At 44.4% G+C, this 17333-nt stretch overlaps 1 protein-coding gene across 4 annotated transcripts in view; it reads right to left on the reverse strand.

Annotated features, from left to right (window-relative positions):
• Window positions 1–17333, reverse strand: part of LOC133402667 (C-Jun-amino-terminal kinase-interacting protein 1-like) — a 43468-nt gene that overhangs the window by 14389 nt on the left and 11746 nt on the right. For all 4 annotated transcript variants that reach the window (XR_009768549.1, XM_061676657.1, XM_061676656.1 and 1 more), the window contains exons 2-8: window positions 7981–8056; window positions 5587–6171; window positions 3767–4348; window positions 2954–3202; window positions 2394–2469; window positions 2152–2318; window positions 959–1062 (exon numbers count right to left, since the gene is read on the reverse strand). Coding sequence is in view for 3 of the 4 variants with exons in the window: in XM_061676657.1 (XP_061532641.1) it covers window positions 959–1062; window positions 2152–2318; window positions 2394–2469; window positions 2954–3202; window positions 3767–4348; window positions 5587–6171; window positions 7981–8056 (1839 nt within the window). In the remaining variant the exon portion in view is untranslated. The remainder of the gene's footprint in view (window positions 1–958; window positions 1063–2151; window positions 2319–2393; window positions 2470–2953; window positions 3203–3766; window positions 4349–5586; window positions 6172–7980; window positions 8057–17333) is intronic.

Below are 17333 nucleotides of genomic sequence, written 5' to 3' on the forward strand. Positions count from 1 at the left end.
GCAAAATACGACAACAGAGACCCCTAACTGATGAGCAATTGAAGTTGTACATCAAACAAAAATGGGGTTCCCAAACGCATATTCAGCGTTTTTAAAAGGAAAGATGATGTAACACAGAGGTACTGTAAACATGCCACTGTCCAGCTTATTTGGAACATGTTGCAGTCATCAATTTCAAAATGAGTGAATATTTGAAAAAAAAAAAACGTTTCTCAGTTTGAACATAAAATATCTTGTCTTAGTAGTGTATTCAACTGAATATAGGTTGTAATTTGTATATTAGATGCAGATGCAAATGCATGGAAACAAAAGCTCAAATTTTCATCTTTTGTCTCATTCATTTTTTTATGTCAAACTCAAACATGATCAGTTTACAGCAAAAACAAAGGAATTGGACTCACTTATAAAATGGAAAATTAACCATATTTTATGCAGACGAAACCATTTTTAGTCCAAGAGTCCAGCGCTGCGCAATGTCCTTCATGAGGATTTGGCTACAAGTACTGCTGTCCAAATACGCCTTGAATTTGCATCAGATGACCCAAATCTTCTGATCTATTCCATGCTGAATCAAACTATTTTCCCTACAATGAGCCTGCAGCTATCACTGTCAGTGATAATTGAACTCAATCAGAAAAACATATCAAATCTCAAGTAAATTTCTGTGTGGACAACAAAATGACATCAAGAGGTGAGAGATAATGTAGTATTTCTTCTTTTTTTTTTTTTTTTTTCATCTCTGCTGACAACTAGCTCTAATACTAACTATGAAAACAATCACTGTTTTGGTTGCATTTTTAACAGACGTTTGTCGATACAAATCAACAACTATGTGCACAGTGGCTTTGATATTGCTGCTCCTAATTTAAATACAATATTAATACGTTTAAAATGATATTTTAGCCTCAACATTCATGACACTAACACAGATTGTTATATTATGCTTGCGTTTGTTTACCTTGCGCATGGCAGCACACAGCACATCACTGCCTTTGTGGATGGGGACTTGAACGGAACCTAAGAATCGCACCAGGAATTGTTCTATCGAACCATCCTTTTGTCCTGAGAGAGCAACAGATGAAGAAAGACAATCATACATTCTGTCATTCAATCTATGAAGGCAAAGGAAATTGGAGAGGCTGGACTCAAGACAAGCATGAGTTGAATGGACCCTATAAACTTTAGTCAGTTGAGGAGAACAACAGTGATGGAGCATGGGTTGCCAGCGCTCAGGTATTTGTGCCCCCTCGCCATGGACCAGTAACAGGATATCTTCTCCCGGTCCAGCATTAAGGCTTTTTGTCCCTCTAAGGCACATGTATATTTCGTTTTGTTTGGAAATGTAGAAGTGAGCCATAACAGTCACCGTCCACGTGTATATCATTGGTATTTTGCATCTCTTTACGTACACACACAATGTAAACGTCACTCAGAAAAAAATAAATAAGTACTCTGGTATGGACCTCTGAGACCTCATGACTACTTTGTTTTCCAGCACAGTGATTTCCAACCAATGTGCTGCGGCACATTAGTGTGCCGTGAGAGATCATCAGGGGTGCCATGGGAAATGATTGAATTTCACTTAATTAAAATCCCAAAATGATTATTTACTATAAATAATGTATCTTTTTTCAGCTATCCCAGTGACATATACAGTATTATTAGTAGAGCAATTAATTAATCTTCGACCAGATTGCAGAAGGTACAATTAACCTAACTAGCTGTTGAGCATTCCATTCAAAAAACAGAATAACAGCTTTGTGGTCAACTAAACAGTTTCAATTCAATTTCACAAGGAGTATGCACATTTGTGCATAAAATGAGAAGAGATCATCATTATTTGAGTATATATACTTTCTAGGACATTTTAGTTGAGTGAGGTGCAGTGAGATTTATTTCATCTAAAATATATCCTTTGGCTCTGGAAAGGCTGTTCTTACATAGGCCTGCATGTTTTTGGACTGTGGGAGGAAGAACCCAAACAGCATAGAGAGAACATAAATTCCCCACAGAACGTAGACATTTGAACAAGCCACTTGCTTGCTTTGAGGCTACAGTACAAACCAGTGGCGACTTTACCGCTTATTGCACCAATGTCATACTTGTCTCACGTCAACACTGATATTCTGACATTTCTATTGAATTATTCACCTTTGTTAGTATTTTTGGTTAGTCTGACAGCATAGTAAGCAGGGAAGATTCCAGCAGCTCCGGTCCTCATGTTGTAACCCTGACACCACAGATCCTCGGACTGGTTGAGAATTAAGACTGGGTCATCTGTCTCCAGGTACAGCTCATCAGAATGACGGGGAACAAACCTAAACACGGATAAAGGGCAACGCATTTCAGTCCAATGTTTTCATTGACACAAGTCAGCAAGTACATGTGTTAACCTGTATACAGCTCTGTGGCTCTGCTGTTGCTCCACTCCATCCATGACACATGAAAACACACCAAAGGAGCCAGCACCTGAAACATTTTGATCTGTATCATACACACCGTCACTCTGTTTCTCCACATTTATCCTTTTATAGGAACCCGCATGGGGTCTTGATGTGAACAGTGTATTATTGTGTTGAGAGCCAATAATTATATATTTTTTTAATTAAAAAATATTTTAAACTCCCGAGTTCCACAGCAAAATTGTTCCAGCACAAAAGGCATACACATCAACCATTCTGCATGGCCATATTTGAAAATGCATTTTTGTCATAAATCTGGCTTGGAAATGTTCGGTCCTACAGTGGCCCCCTGATAGGGGGGCTGATGGAAAAACTGTGGCCCCCTCCATCCCTGATTCAGACCTGTGTCATTCAGTGACATGTTTTTTGTTTTTTTTTACATTTAATGAGTACTATCACCTTTCTCAATGGACTTAATACCCACAATGTGTGGCTTGTTCCTATATTTTATTCACGAAGAAGAAAATAGCACAAAACAATCCATAACAAACCAGTGGAACTGTAGTTGTTGTCAGAAGAGAACAGGTTGAGGAACTTCTTGCTTCTGGGAACGCTTGCTCTGCCTCCATTAGATTCCTCTTGGTCCAATGTTTTGGTTAACATTTTAGGCTGCTTGCTAACCCTCGCCACAACCTCCCTCCTCCTCTTCACTTCCTCCTCCCGCTGCCGCCTCAAGTCTTCTTCTCTCATCTTTCTCTTCTCCTCCTCCTTTCTTCTCATTTCTTCTTCTTTCCTCCGCCCTTGGGAGCACAAAAGACGGCAACTGTTCAGATCTACTTAACACATTTGGTCTGTTAATTTCAAAATCCTAATAATGGGACTCTTGATGAGCTGTGCGGGACTTTACGCTACATTCTCTAGGACAGCACTACTCAAAAGAATTGTGCTTTCTGTTGGTACACTTGGCTCGGAGAGCACATGAAAACATCCATCCATCCATTTTTTCTACTGCTTGTCTTTATTTGGGTTAAAGGTGAGCTGGAACCTAGCGCAGCTGACATCAGCTGTGAATGTGTCAATGAACTTATCACGTATGTATTTTTGGAATGTGGGAGGAAGCCGTAATACCCGAAGAAACCCCACGCAAGCATAGGGAGAACATGCAAATCCCACACAGGTTTGCGAGAACAGCCATTTGAACCTCAAACTTCAAAAGTGTAAGGCAGTCGTGATAACCACAAGAACACTGAGATGCCCCACAAGAAAACATTCAAACCCAACCATTCTAAAACAAAATATGAAGGATGAATGAAAATTCCTCGATGAGCACTCCCTCTTGCGAGTTTGAATTCAAAATGTCTCACCTTGCTTCCTTGCTGCTGCTTCTTTCCTTTTCCTCTCCTCCTCATACTCAGGGTCTTCCTCCTCTTTGGCTGACTGATAGACCGTCTCTGCATCACTCTCGTCATTGTGTCCACTCTTACTGTGCAAGCAGTCCTTACCGCTGACTGGTTCCAGTTGCGCGTGTTCATCAACCACCAGAGTGTTTTTAACAGAGTCATAATTTAACCCTGCAGATGCTTCTTTACTCTTTGGTACAGTTTGTGTGCCAGCAAGAGCTCCCTGTGTGACAGATTTGGTGCTCTCAGCCTCAGTCACATTATCACCCTTTCCATGCACTGTTTTCACTTTGGACTGGGTCTTCTCTGATTTTGCATTATTTTCAGGGCAGGATTCTGTACTTGGATGGGCTTTCAGGGTGGAAGACGCTCCACCCCCTTCTTCTTCGCGGATGTCAAGGTTTGCTCGATGGGATAAAGGGGAATGCTGAGGTTCTGGTGGAGGTCCCTCAGTGTCTGAGCCAAGGGACATTCTGTTGGATGCCCGGTCATGGCAAGACTGAGAACGAACAGAGGGATTTTGACTTTTCCTGTCATGGTTTTGGCCTGAGAAAACAAACAAATAAACAAAGATTAGTTAATGTGCATGTTGTGCTTTATTATTGGACTTCTACGCTTGTCACAGATTGTTCATAACGAACACCATGTTCGAGCACATGTGTATCCATATGAGCACTTGGCAGAACTCGGACCACGTCCTGGGGGAGGCAGGGGACATTGAGTCCGAGGGGGCCATTTCCTGTGCCTCCATTGTGAAGGTGGCCAACCGGAGTTAAGGTGATCGGTGCCTGTCGTGGCAGTAAACAAATTGGTGGAGAGAGAGATCATTTGTCATATCATATTAGCAGCTGCATTAATATGGCTTTTTATAGTGTGACTATTTTCTTTTATACCCCTAAAAAAAATTATAAAAATAAAAATATTGACAGGTATTTGCTTTTAATTCAACAGCTACCCTTTTATAATAAAACTAAATTGAAATTAACAATAAATTGCAATACGAATTGTTATTAAATTATTTATATAGCGATTATTATGAGTGAAACGGTCTAAAAAAGTCTAAAAAAAAAAGTCGACAACTGTCTTGTATACAGTGGATGGGAAAAGTATTTGAACCCTGATTTTTTTTTTTTTCTGCATAAATTGGTAAATAAGAATAAAAGGTTAAAGTAGTGTCGCCTGTTAGAAAATTTGACTTCCCGGAGAATCCCTATGTCACGTCATAAAAAATAAAGGCGGTGACTGGCCGAAGACGAGATTTGTTTATCGCCGATCGATTGCTATTCCTTACAGTTCCCGGATGTCCGTCAGAGCTAATTTGAAACAGAATTTGTCGAACTGAATCTGAAATGATCAAACTGAATGTGAAAATATATCATTTGAAATTCCATTGTGGATAAAAAAATCTTACATTCACTTTCAAGTTTACTGGACTTCAGTTAAGACAAATTCAAATTATGTTTTTCAAATCCTGTTCGTAAATTCAAATTCAATTCCTGTTGGCACATATTTCAGCTCATACCTGTCCTGTGAATGTTTACATTATGCTCTATACAAAAATATGAAAACATACATTTTTGGGTGGTATTAGTTCAAACACTCTGCTTATTTTCATTTAGATGAAGATCAGTCTACATTTTATAACCATTTTTCCCCATGTTTTTTAATGACCAATTTATGCAGAAATTTTAGAAATTCCAAAGGGTTCACATACCTTTTGCTCCCACTGCAAGGACACATGAGTAGAGCCAATCCCCAATTTGAGGTCAAAGGTGATTTATTACCTTGGACCTGGGTCTTGTCCTCTTTTCTGGGTGCTACAGGTGTGCGTGGGACCACCATGGCTGTCAGGTAAACCTGGTTAGGAAGTGAGTTACTGGGTTTCCCCCTTCCACCCGGGTTATCCTTTTTGGTACACAGTTTTCCCCTCCCATCTGAGCCCAAGCTTTTAATTCCGTTTGCTTCTTTTGCGCTTTGATTTATGGTTTTCGCTTTCTCCTTCCCCTTGGAGTCCTCACACAGTCTTCCACCTCTTCGTTCTTCCTTCCCTGATGTCACTCCATCCTTCCCTCTGATGTCCCCCAATCTCCTCTCTCTCATCCCATCTGCTCCTCTACCTCCCCCTCTTCCTCTTCCTGCTCCCACTGCTCCCCCTCTCCGTTGGCTTCTAGGCATGCTTAAGGACTGAGTGTGCGTGGCCCCGAGTGGCTGTCGTTCCCGTGCTCGAGCCCTCGTGTCGCCTACTGCAGCTTGAGTGCTGGCTCTGCTAATGACCCCATTGGCAGTTGAAGGTTTAGGGGCTGGGCGGCGGGTGTAGGGTCGGACTTTGTCCTCTGCTTTTGGTTGGCTATCAGGTTGTGTTTGATCCCCTTAAAGACAAAGAAAAACATCAGATTAGGAATTAGGTAACCTGATGTTGAAATAGGGAAACTCAGGAAACTTTTATTTAGGTTTTCACTTACTTTTTTAAGAAAGGTCATTATCATTTTTATAACTTGGACTGATATGTAATGTAATATGATGACATGTGTGCCAGGTTGGACACTAAAGAAGGAAAAATGATCTATACAAGTTGGCCAGACAGAGGGATAGAGATGGGAAGGATGTGCAGCAGGTTAGGGTGATTAAGATGGAAATGTGTTGCCTGGTGCCAGTAGTGTGCTAGATAGATGGAAAGAATACTTCGAGGAGTTGATGAATGAGGAAAATGAGAGAGAAGGGAGAGTAGAAGAGGCAAGTGTGGTGGACCAGGAAGTGGCAATGATTAGTAAGAAGAAAGTTAGATGAGGATTAAAGAGGATGAAAAATGGAAAGGCAGTTGGTCCTGATGACATTCCTGTGGAGGTATGGAAGCATCGAGGAGAGGTGGCTGTGGAGTTTTTGACCAGCTTGTTCAATAGAATTCTAGCGGGTGAGAAGATGCCTGAGGAATGGAGGAAAGGTGTGCTGGTGCCCATTTTTAAGAACAAGGGTGATGTGCAGAGCTGTGGGAACTATAGAGGAATAAAGTTGATGAGCCACACAATTAAGTTATGGGAAAGAGTAGTGGAGGCTAGACTCAGGACAGAAGTGAGTATTTGCAAGCAACTGTATGGTTTCATGCCTAGAAAGAGTACCACAGATGCATTATTTGACTTGAGGATGTTGATGGAAAAGTACAGAGAAGGTCAGAAGGTCTTCCTGTTTGCAGTGGTGATGGATAAGCTGACAGATGAGGTTAGACTGGAATCCCCGTGGACCATGATGTTTGCAGATGACATTGTGATCTGCAGTGAAAGCAGGGAGCAGGTGGAGGAACAGTTAGAAAGATGGAGGCATGCACTGGAAAGCAGAGGAATGAAAATTAGCCAAAGTAAGACAGAATATATGTGCATGAATGAGAGGGGTGGTGAGAGAAGAGTGAGGCTACAAGGAGAAGAGATAGCAAGGGTGGAGGACTTTAAATACTTGGGGTCAACCGTTCAGAGCAATGGTGAGTGAGGTCAGTAAGTGAAGAAACGGGTTCAAGCAGGTTGGAAAGGGTGGAGGAAGGTGTCAGGTGTGTTATGTGACAGAAGAGTCTCTGCTAGGATGAAGGGCAAAGTTTATAAAACAGTGGTGAGGCCAGCCATGATGTACGGATTAGAGACAGTGGCACTGAAGAGACAACAGGAAGCAGAGCTGGAGGTGGCGGAAATGAAGATGTTGAGGTTCGCTCTCGGAGTGACCAGGTTGGATAAAATTAGAAATGAGCTCATCAGAGGGACAGCCAAGGTTTGATGTTTTGGAGACAAAGTTAGAGAGAGCAGACTTCGATGGTTTGGACACGTCCAGAGGAGAAATAGTGAGTATATTGGTAGAAGGATGATGAGAATGGAGCTGCCAGGCAAGAGAACTCGAGGAAGACCAAAGAGAAGGTTGATGGATGTCGTGAGGGAAGGCATGAGGGCAGTTGGTGTTCGAGAGGAGGATGAAGGAGATAGGCTTACATGGAAAAAGATGACGCGCTGTGGCGACCCCTAAAGGGACAAGCCGAAAGGAAAAGAAGGACTGATATGTAATGTAAGATTAATGCTCATAATTTTCTCAAAGTTGATGAATTGGACATAATTTTCTGCTCACCATGATTGATGATTTACAAATCAGCCACTATTGCTTTCTATTCCCTTTCCATTTTTCCACATATGTAGTGTCCATACCTGTAATGTGTGGGGATGAAGATCGTGATTCCTTCCAGCTGTCCTTTTTCCCTAAAGAATTGTTGTTGATAGTGTCCTGGGTAGAGATGATGAGAAATTAGCAGTAATGTAAGAGTGAAAACTTTATTTTTTTTTAAACCCAAGATTTTTGAATACGCGGGGATTAACTGCCAATAAGCGCTTTTGTGGTTGTTTTCCCCCCAAAATATATCCATCCATCCATTTTCTGAGCCGCTTCTCCTCACTAGGGTCACGGGCGTGCTGGAGCCTATCCCAGCTGTCATCGGGCAGGAGGCGGGGTACACCCTGAACTGGTTGCCAGCCAATCACAGGGCACATACAAACAAACAACCATTTTCACTCACATTCACACCTACGGGCAATTTAGAGTCTCCAATTAATGCATGTTTTTAGGATGTGGGAGGAAACCGGAGTGCCTGGAGAAAACCCACGCAGGCACGGGGAGAACATGCAAACTCCACACAGGCGGGGCCCCGCGGGGATTGAACCCGGGTCCTCAGAACTGTGAGGCTAACGCTCTAACCAGTGCATGCCTCCCCAAAATATAAAAAAATAAAAAAATAAAATTCAGCAAATAGGTGAATCTGCGGGTGCTAAACCACAAGTATTCAGGGGTCAAAGATAGCAAACAAAATGTTCTTTTTGTACTACAGTAGATGATTGTAAAAATGGATTACAAGGAGAATTATTTCTATCGGGATGCTTCAGTTACAAACCCAATTCCAATGAAGTTGGGAATACAGAATGATGAACAGAATACAATGATTAGCAAACCATGTTCAACCTATATTTAATTGAATACACTACAAAGACAAGATATTTAATGTTCAAACTGATAAACTTGATCGTTTTTAGCAAATAATAATTAACTTAGAATTTTATGGCTGCAACACCTTCCAAAAAAGCTGAGACAGGGTCATGTTTACCACTGTGTTACATCACCTTTTCTTTTAACAACTTTCAATAAACGTTTGGGAACTGAGGACACTAATTGTTGAAGCTTTTTAGGTGGAATTCTTTCCCATTCTTGCTTGATGTACAGCTTCAGCTGTTCAACAGTCCGGGGTCGCCGTTGTCGTATTTTACGCTTAATAATGTGTCACACATTTTCAATGGGAGACAGGTCTGGACTGCAGGCAGGCCAGTCTAGTACCCGCACTCTTTTACTACGAAGCCACGCAAGCGTAACACATGCAGAATGTAGTATGGCATTGTCTTGCTGAAATAAGCAGAGGTGTCCATGAAAAAGACGTTGCTTGGATGGCAGCATATATTTCTCCAAAACCTGTATGTACCTTTCAGCATTAATAGTGCCTTCACAGATGTGTAAGTTACCCATGCCATTGGCACTAACACAGCCCCATACCATCACAGATGCTGGCTTTTGAACTTCTTTTCCTCTTTGGCCCGGAGGACTCAACATACACAATTTCCAAAAGCAATTTGAAATGTGGACTCGTCGGACCACAGAACACTTTTCCACTTTGCATCAGTCCATCTTAGATGAGCTCAGGCCCAGAGAAGCCGGCGGCTTTTTTGGGTGTTGTTGATAAATGACTTTTGCTTTGCATAGTAAAGTTTCAAGTTGCACTTACGGATGTAGCGCCGAACTGTATTTATTGACATTGGTTTTCTGAAGTGTTCCTTTGCACATGTGGTGATATCATTGATGTTGGTTTTTGATGCAGTGCTGCCTGAGGGATCGAAGGTCACGGGCATTCAATGTTTGCTTTGGACTCTGTGCTCCACTATTTGACATGAGTCTGTCGATCTCAGAGCCCTACTGGGTTTACATACCATTAGCATTTCTTTCATGTATTCAGGACCTAAACCATCCATCCATCCATCCATCCATTCTCTAAGCCGCTTATCCTCACAAGGGTTGCGGGAGTGCCGGAGCCTATCCCAGCTATCATCAGGCAGGAGGCGGAGTACACCCTGAACCGGTTGCCAGCCAATCACACGGCACACATAAACAAACAACCATTCACACTCACATACACACCTATGGGCAATTTATAGTCTGCAATAAACAGGGGGGCTGGGAATTGAACCCTGGTCCTCAGAACTGTGAGGAAGACACTGTAACCAGTTGGCCACCGTCAGGTTGGAATCTATCAGAACACCAAGGTTTCTTCGGTTTTTGAAGAGTGACCAGGTATTTACGAACAGCAATCCTCTTTTCTTTATTGCCAAAAACAATTACATCAGTTTTGTTGTGGTTGAATTTAAGAAAATTTTGGCTCATCCAGTTATTTATCGGTTTTAGACAGTGACACAACACCTCAATTGAACTGTCAGCTGTCATCTGGAGACACAGCTAGATATAACTGTGTGTCATCTGCATAGCTATGATAGTCAAAATTAAAGTTCTGAATAATTTGACCCAAGCGTAGCATATATAGGCTGAACAGGAGGGGTCCAAGAACTGACCCTTGAGGGACCCCATAGGTCATTGCCATTCGATGAGATTGAACACTTCCAATGGTTACAAAATAACTCCTTTCCTCCAGGTAGGACCTGAACCATTTAAGGACTGTTCCAGGTAGTCCTACCCACGTTTCCAGCCTGTTCAGCAGTATATTATGATCCACCGTATGAAAAGCCACACTGAGATCCAACAAAACCAGAATTGACACCTTTCCTCAGTCAGTCGTCAACCTTATATCGTTTAGCACTTTGATAAGAGCAGATTCTGTACTGTGTGAGTTTGGAAACCTGATTGAAATTTGTCAAAAAGTCAATTTAAGTTCAAGAAATTGCTGAGTTGATTAAAAATAACTTTCTCAACAATCTTTGCTAGGAAAGGGAGATTTGAGATGGGTCTATATGCTTGCTAACATGGAAGCGTCCAGTGTTCTATTTTTTAGAAGAGGCTTAATGGCAGCTACTTTAAGAGTTTTAGGAAACTCGCCTGACTGAAGTGAGCAATTGATTATTTGCTGAAAATCAGCTGGCACAGACATTTGCAATAGCTTTGAAAAAGTCAGATGGTATTGAGTCAAGACAACTCATTGATGGTTTCAGCTGCTAAACCGTTTTCTCTCCAATTTGGTCAACTGTATCAAATTCTGACATGGTAATAGAGTTTTTCCTGGGTGGCTTCCGATGTAGTATCATTTTGCTGATATTTAACCTGATGGATTGTATTTTTTCACTAAAATAACAAGCAAATTCATTGCATTTATCAGCTGTTAGGAGTTCTGAGGCTATCTGATTCAGGGGGGTTGTGAGCTTGTCAACGACAACAAACAGTATTGTTGAAGTTCTTACTGATGATTTCAGAAAATTCTTGCTGTCTAGCCCTGAATAATTCTTGATTAAAATGACAAGGATTTTGACTGTAGAGGTCATAGTCAATTTGGAGTTTAGTTTTTCTCCACTTACGTTCTGCTTTCCTATACTTTGATTTAGAGGTCTTTACCATCGTAGTGCTCCTCCACAGTGTTCTAGGTCGCCTCAAGATTGTCTTTGTTTAAATAGGAGCGACAGCATTCATGACATTTGAGATTTTCCCGGGGAAATTATCCAAACATTCATCAACTCTCAACATTCACAGTTTGTGGCACAGCAATGGTCTCCACATACTTAGTGGCGGTACTCTCATTTATGTACCTTTTCTTAATAGACATAGAGGTTGTCTGAACTTTTGGAAGAATACATAAAAATGGTCAGAAATAGCCATATCCTTAATGTCAATTGATAGAATTTCAACATCCTTAGAGATGACCAGGTCTAAGATATGAGGCCTTAAGTGTGGGTTGGACGCTTAATATGTTGAGAGAGGTCAAATGTGTCTAGTATAGCAGAGTTCTGTAGATTGTTTTCCCCCATGTTATTGTCAACATGAATGTTAGTCTCCCGTTATGACAAAATAGTCAGTACAAATAACTGACAGCAGTTCTGAAAAATCCTCCATACATTTTCTATTGTTATCTATAAATTATTGCGTCACCTTTAACTAAAAAACAGAGATATTCAAAAGAGCTAAAATCACCCAGTATAATTTCTTTACACTGAAATAATGACTTAAAAATAACAGCAATACCACCGCTTTTTCCCCCTACTAGACACTTCCATCCATCCATCCATTTTCTGTACAGCTTATCCTCACGAGGGTCACGCGCGTGCTGGAGCCTATTCCAGCTATCTTCGGGCGAGAGGCGGGGTACACCCTGAACTGGTCGCCAGCCAATCACAGGGCACATATCAACAAACAACCATTTGCACTCATATTCACACCTATGGGCAATTTAGAGTTTTCAGTTAACCTAGCATGCATGTTTTTGGGATGTGGGAGGAAACCGGAGTGCCCGTAGAAAACCCACGCAAGCACGGGGAGAACATGCAAACTCCACACAGGCGGGGCTTGGATTTGAACCCCGGTCCTCAGAACTGTGAAGCAGATGTGCTAACCAGTCGTCCACCATGCCGCCTATTCGACACTTGTTCATAAAATAAAAATTTGCTGGTGTTTCCTCATTTTAAATGGTATTACAGCTACTTTCTGTTAACCACGCTTCATTTAGTAACAAGAAGTCCATATCATTGGTTATAATGATATCATTAATCAACATTGATTTATTACCCAGTGAACTGATATTGAAAAGAGCTAGTCTCGCAGAGATAACTGGAGCCGATGGTTTAATCGATTCACATTTTAACCTCACTAAGTTTTTAGTTCTACTATTTTTCTGCCATATTTCTTTGACCAACTTTCTGTCCCTTGTAATTACAGGGATGTAAAATGCCTGATCTCCATAGGGGTCTGACTTATTCTGGAAAAGACCCCACAGATATCAGTCAGATTCGCAGATAAGATTCTTCATTGGTGGAGGTGGTGTCAAGTGTGGGAAGTAGCTGGACCCAAGAGCAGGCGCAGGCTGATGTAAAATGATGAACAGTCTATTGAGCAGAGGTTATGGAGGTGGTTCTGGATGTGTTGGCAGGCAGCGGCGTGGACAGGTGGCAGGCAGCGGACAGAACAGGCGGCTGGCAGGAATGACATGGGTCAAGAACACTGGGAACGAGGAGACACAAGAGTTAACAAGGGAACGAGTAGTTGAGTGGCTTACTTGAGTACGGTGGCCCAAGGAGAGGCTGCGAGACTTTGGCGAGGATTTGCTGAAACAGGCAGGCTTAAATACCGGTGGTGATAAGGCTGATTGGAGACAGGTGCTGAAAACAGAGAGGGGAGGGGGGAGAGAAAGGACGCAAAGAGCCCTCCAGGCCACTATAATGGAACTGCAGGGCAGTATATGACAGTACCCCCCTCTCAACAGACGCCTCCTGGCGTCCTGCCAGGCTTCCCCGGGTGAGCCGCTTAGAAGTCGTCCAAAAGGGTATGATCGAGTATAAACTTCCGGGAAATCCAAGACCGGTCCTCAGGCCCGTACCCTTCCCAGTCGACCAGGTACTGCAACACCCTCCCCCTTGGCCTCACGTGGAGGATGCGCGACACCGTGAAGGCCGGATGGTCGTCAATAATCCGGGGGGTTGGAGGGGATTCGGCCGGAGGGTTTAGGGCGCAGGTGGAGACGGGCTTGAGCAACGAGACGTGGAATGTGGGATGAATCTTTAGGGACTGTGGCAGTTTTAACTGGACGGAAGTGGAATTAATGATTTTGGTGATGGGAAAGGGACCAATGAAGCGTGGAGTGAGTTTACGGGACTCTGTTTGCAGGCGAAGGTCATGGGAAGAGAGCCAGACGGACTGACCCACCTTGTATTCGGGCATCGGGGAGCGATGACCGTCCGCTAGCTGCTTGTTGTGTGCCGCGGACCGGTTCAGCGCTGCCCGGATGTCCTTCCAAACCACCTGGGCTCTCTGCAGGTGATCTTGTAGGTCGAACAGTGGAGGTTGGAAACCGTAGAAAGCCATGAATGGGGACATACCGGTAGCGGAGCTGGTGAGGGACTTATGAGTGTATTCAATCCATGGGAGGAAGGAACTCCATGAGGAGGGGTTGCGGGCGGCCACACAGCGGAGTGCCGATTCCAGGGTTTGGTTGGCCCGCTCCGTCTGGCCGTTGGTCTGCGGGTGATACCCCGAGGATAAGCTGGCTGCTGCGCCCACCCACCGCCTTGCAGAATTCCTTCTAGACCCTAGAGGAAAACTGGGGACCTCGATCGGAGACTATGTCGATGGGGATACCATGGAGTTTGAAGACATGTAAGACAAGGAGGTTAGCAGTTTCCAGGGCGGATGGGAGTTTGGGGAAGTGCATATAATGGACACACTTGGAAAAACGATCGATGATTGTGAGAATAACAGTGTTACCTTCAGAGGGGGGCAGGCCGGTAACGAGGAGGGGCTGGAGAACTTGGCGTACATGGATGCGGTGTTCTTGGGGAGAGCGGGAGAAAATGAGGATGTCATCGAGGTACACAAACACGAACCGGTTGAGCATGTCACGGAGGACGTCAGTAATTAATGTTTGGAAAACTGCAGGGGCGTTGGTTAAACCGAATGGCATGACTAGATACTCGAAGTGTCCGAGAGGGGTATTGAAGGCGGTCTTCCACTCGTCCCCCTCTCGGATACGGATGAGGTGGTAGGCGTTATGGAGGTCCAATTTGGTAAAGATTTGGGCTTTGCAGACGGGTTCAAAGGACGGGTCGATCAGGGGTAGCGGTGACTTATTTTTAATTGTAATGTCATTGAGTCCTCGGTAGTCGATGCATGGGCGGAGAGTGGTGTCTTTTTTCTCTACGAAAAAAATTCCAGCCCCGACCGACGAGGAGGGGTGTATAAGGCCAGCAGCCAAGGATTCGCTGATGTAATCCTCCATAGCCTTTTTTTCGGGACGGGAGAGATTGTAGAGTCGGCTGGTGGGAAGTGGAGCTCCCGGCAAAAGGTCTATGGCGCAATCATACAGGCGGTGGGTGGGGTAGAGAGATGGCCATGTCCTTGCTGAATACTGGGGAGAGGTCATGAAATTCTTCTGGAATTTGGGAGAGGTCCACTGGGGTGGCAGAGGGTGGTGGGTTTTCTGAGGGTGGAACGGCAGAGAGCAGACAGTGGGAATGGCAATGAGTACTCCATCCGGTGATGGATAAATGAGTCCAGTCTATGGCGGGGTTGTGGAGTTTGAGCCAGGGAATACCAAGAACTAAGGGGGTCTCAGAGGAAGGAAGGACAAAAAGGGAAATATTTTCACGGTGATTGCCTGAAATAAGGAGTGTGATGGGCACTGTTTGATGGGTGACCAGGGAAATTACTCTGCCATCCAGGGCTGTGACTTTTTTCGAGGATGGAAGTGGTTGGAGAGGGATTTGGAGCTGGTGAATTATTTCTTCGTGAATAAAATTATCATCGGCAGCGGAATCAATAAGGGCAGCGATATTGGCGTTATGATCAGAAATGATAATGCAAGGGGGAACGGTCATGTGCGAGGGAGACCTTGCGGGAACGGAGGTTTGGCTCACCGCGACGCTCTCGGGATGCGGTGAGCCTGGTCTTTCTGGTCGGAGGGGGCACGAGGAAATAAAGATTGACCGCAGTAGATGCACAGCTGCTGGTTGACACAACGTTGACGTTCTTGTGGATCTAAAGGTGTTTGACCAATTTGTATGGATTCATCGGATGTGACAAAAGTGCGGAAGACGGTGCAGGAGGCAGGTGAGAAGCTGATGGCGTGGTGCTCAGAGTGGGAGAGTGTTAACGCGAGCATAGCCCTTTCTTATGGGCTCTCTCTCGCAGTCTGTTATCCAGATGGATGGAGAGGGCGATTAGAGCCTCGAGAGAGAGGAGGGCTCGTCCCGGACCGCAAGCTCGTCTTTGATTTGTTCGGAGAGACCGTTTGAAAAGATTCCCCTAAGGGCTGCGTCATCCCACCCGCATTCACCAGCAAGGATACGGAAGTCGATGGAATATTCCGCGATGGACTTAGCGCCCTGAGTGAGTGTGAGGAAACGACGGGTGGCTAATTTGCCCTGAACGGGGTGATCGAAGTTACGGAGTTCGGCAGAAAAGGAATCGAACGAAAGGAGGAGTTGTGCCATAATGAAGTGGACCATTTTGCTTTGCCGCGGAGGAGGTTAGTGACATATGCTACTTTGGAACGTTCAGTGGGATAACTGTACGGTTGGAGATTGAATACGAGTGAGCAATTAAGAAGAAACTGGCTACATGCACCTAGGTCCCCGGAGTAGGGCTCAAGCGGAGGGACATGAGGTTCTTTGTACGGGAAGCGGGGTGGCTCGGAGGCTGCGGGCTTGGGAGGAGTACTTACAGGGGGTTGAATGGATTGCATCTGTTGGGAAAGGAGGGAGACGTGTTGCGAAAGGGAGTGGAGCGTTTCAGTGATTTCTTGGAGTATTTTGTCCTGTCGTCCAATGTGGGCGCCTTGAGGGTGAGGGCGTTCTTCAGTGCCTCCAGAGTTGCTGAGTCGATAGTGGCCAAAGTATTCTGTCAAGTGTGGGAAGTAGCTGGACCCAAGAGCAGGCGCAGGCTGATGTAAAATGATGAACAGTTTATTGAGCAAAGGTTATGGAGGTGGTCCTGGATGTGTTGACAGGCGGCGGCATGGATAGGTGGCAGGCAGTGGACAGAACAGGCGGCTGGCAGGAATGATGTGGGTCAGGAACACTGGGAATGAGGAGACACAAGAGTTAACAAGGGAACGAGGAGTTGAGTGGCTTACTTGAGTCCGGTGGCCCGTGGTACCGCTAGGAGAGGCTGCAATACTTTGGCGAGGATTTCCTGGAACAGGCAGGCTTAAATACCGGTGTTGATTAGGCTGATTGGAGACAGGTGCTGAAAACAGAGAGGGGAGGGTGGAGAGAGAGAGGACGCAAAGAGCCCTCCAGGCTACTATAATGGAACTGCGGGGCAGAATATGACAGGTGGGGCCCTTTGCATCTTAGTGGACTGTGGTTTCAGGCGAGGGGGGATGGGAGGAAGATCTTGGCGTGGTGTGGGCTGGACTCCAATATTGACAAAAACCTTCACCTTGTCCGTCAGACCTAACATGGCATTTAGGCTAGTAGAGAGTGAGTTTTGCGTTGGGCTTGGATCCAATGGGGCAGGGAGGGATGTGGGAGGTTGAAAGTGCTGGCTCATCTCATTTGTCATTTGCTCCTCCGATTGTTTGGATGACGCTGATTAATCCGTCTGCGCCCCGTGTGACCTTATCTCTTGTTCCTCTGATTGTTTGGGAACAACTGCATCCTTTTGTCCTTCAGCCGTGTCAACAAGCCCAGTGTTTTCTTTTCGGGCTGCGGAATGACGTACAAAGTAAAAAATGTTGGCAGCCAGTAACTTAATCCCTTGTCTATTTAGTTTTTGGGATGTGGGAGGAAACCGGAGTGCCCGGAGAAAACCCACGAAG

Source organism: Phycodurus eques, chromosome 5 (genome assembly GCF_024500275.1).
Source record: "Phycodurus eques isolate BA_2022a chromosome 5, UOR_Pequ_1.1, whole genome shotgun sequence".
In the NCBI taxonomy this organism is placed as follows: Eukaryota; Metazoa; Chordata; class Actinopteri; order Syngnathiformes; family Syngnathidae; genus Phycodurus; species Phycodurus eques.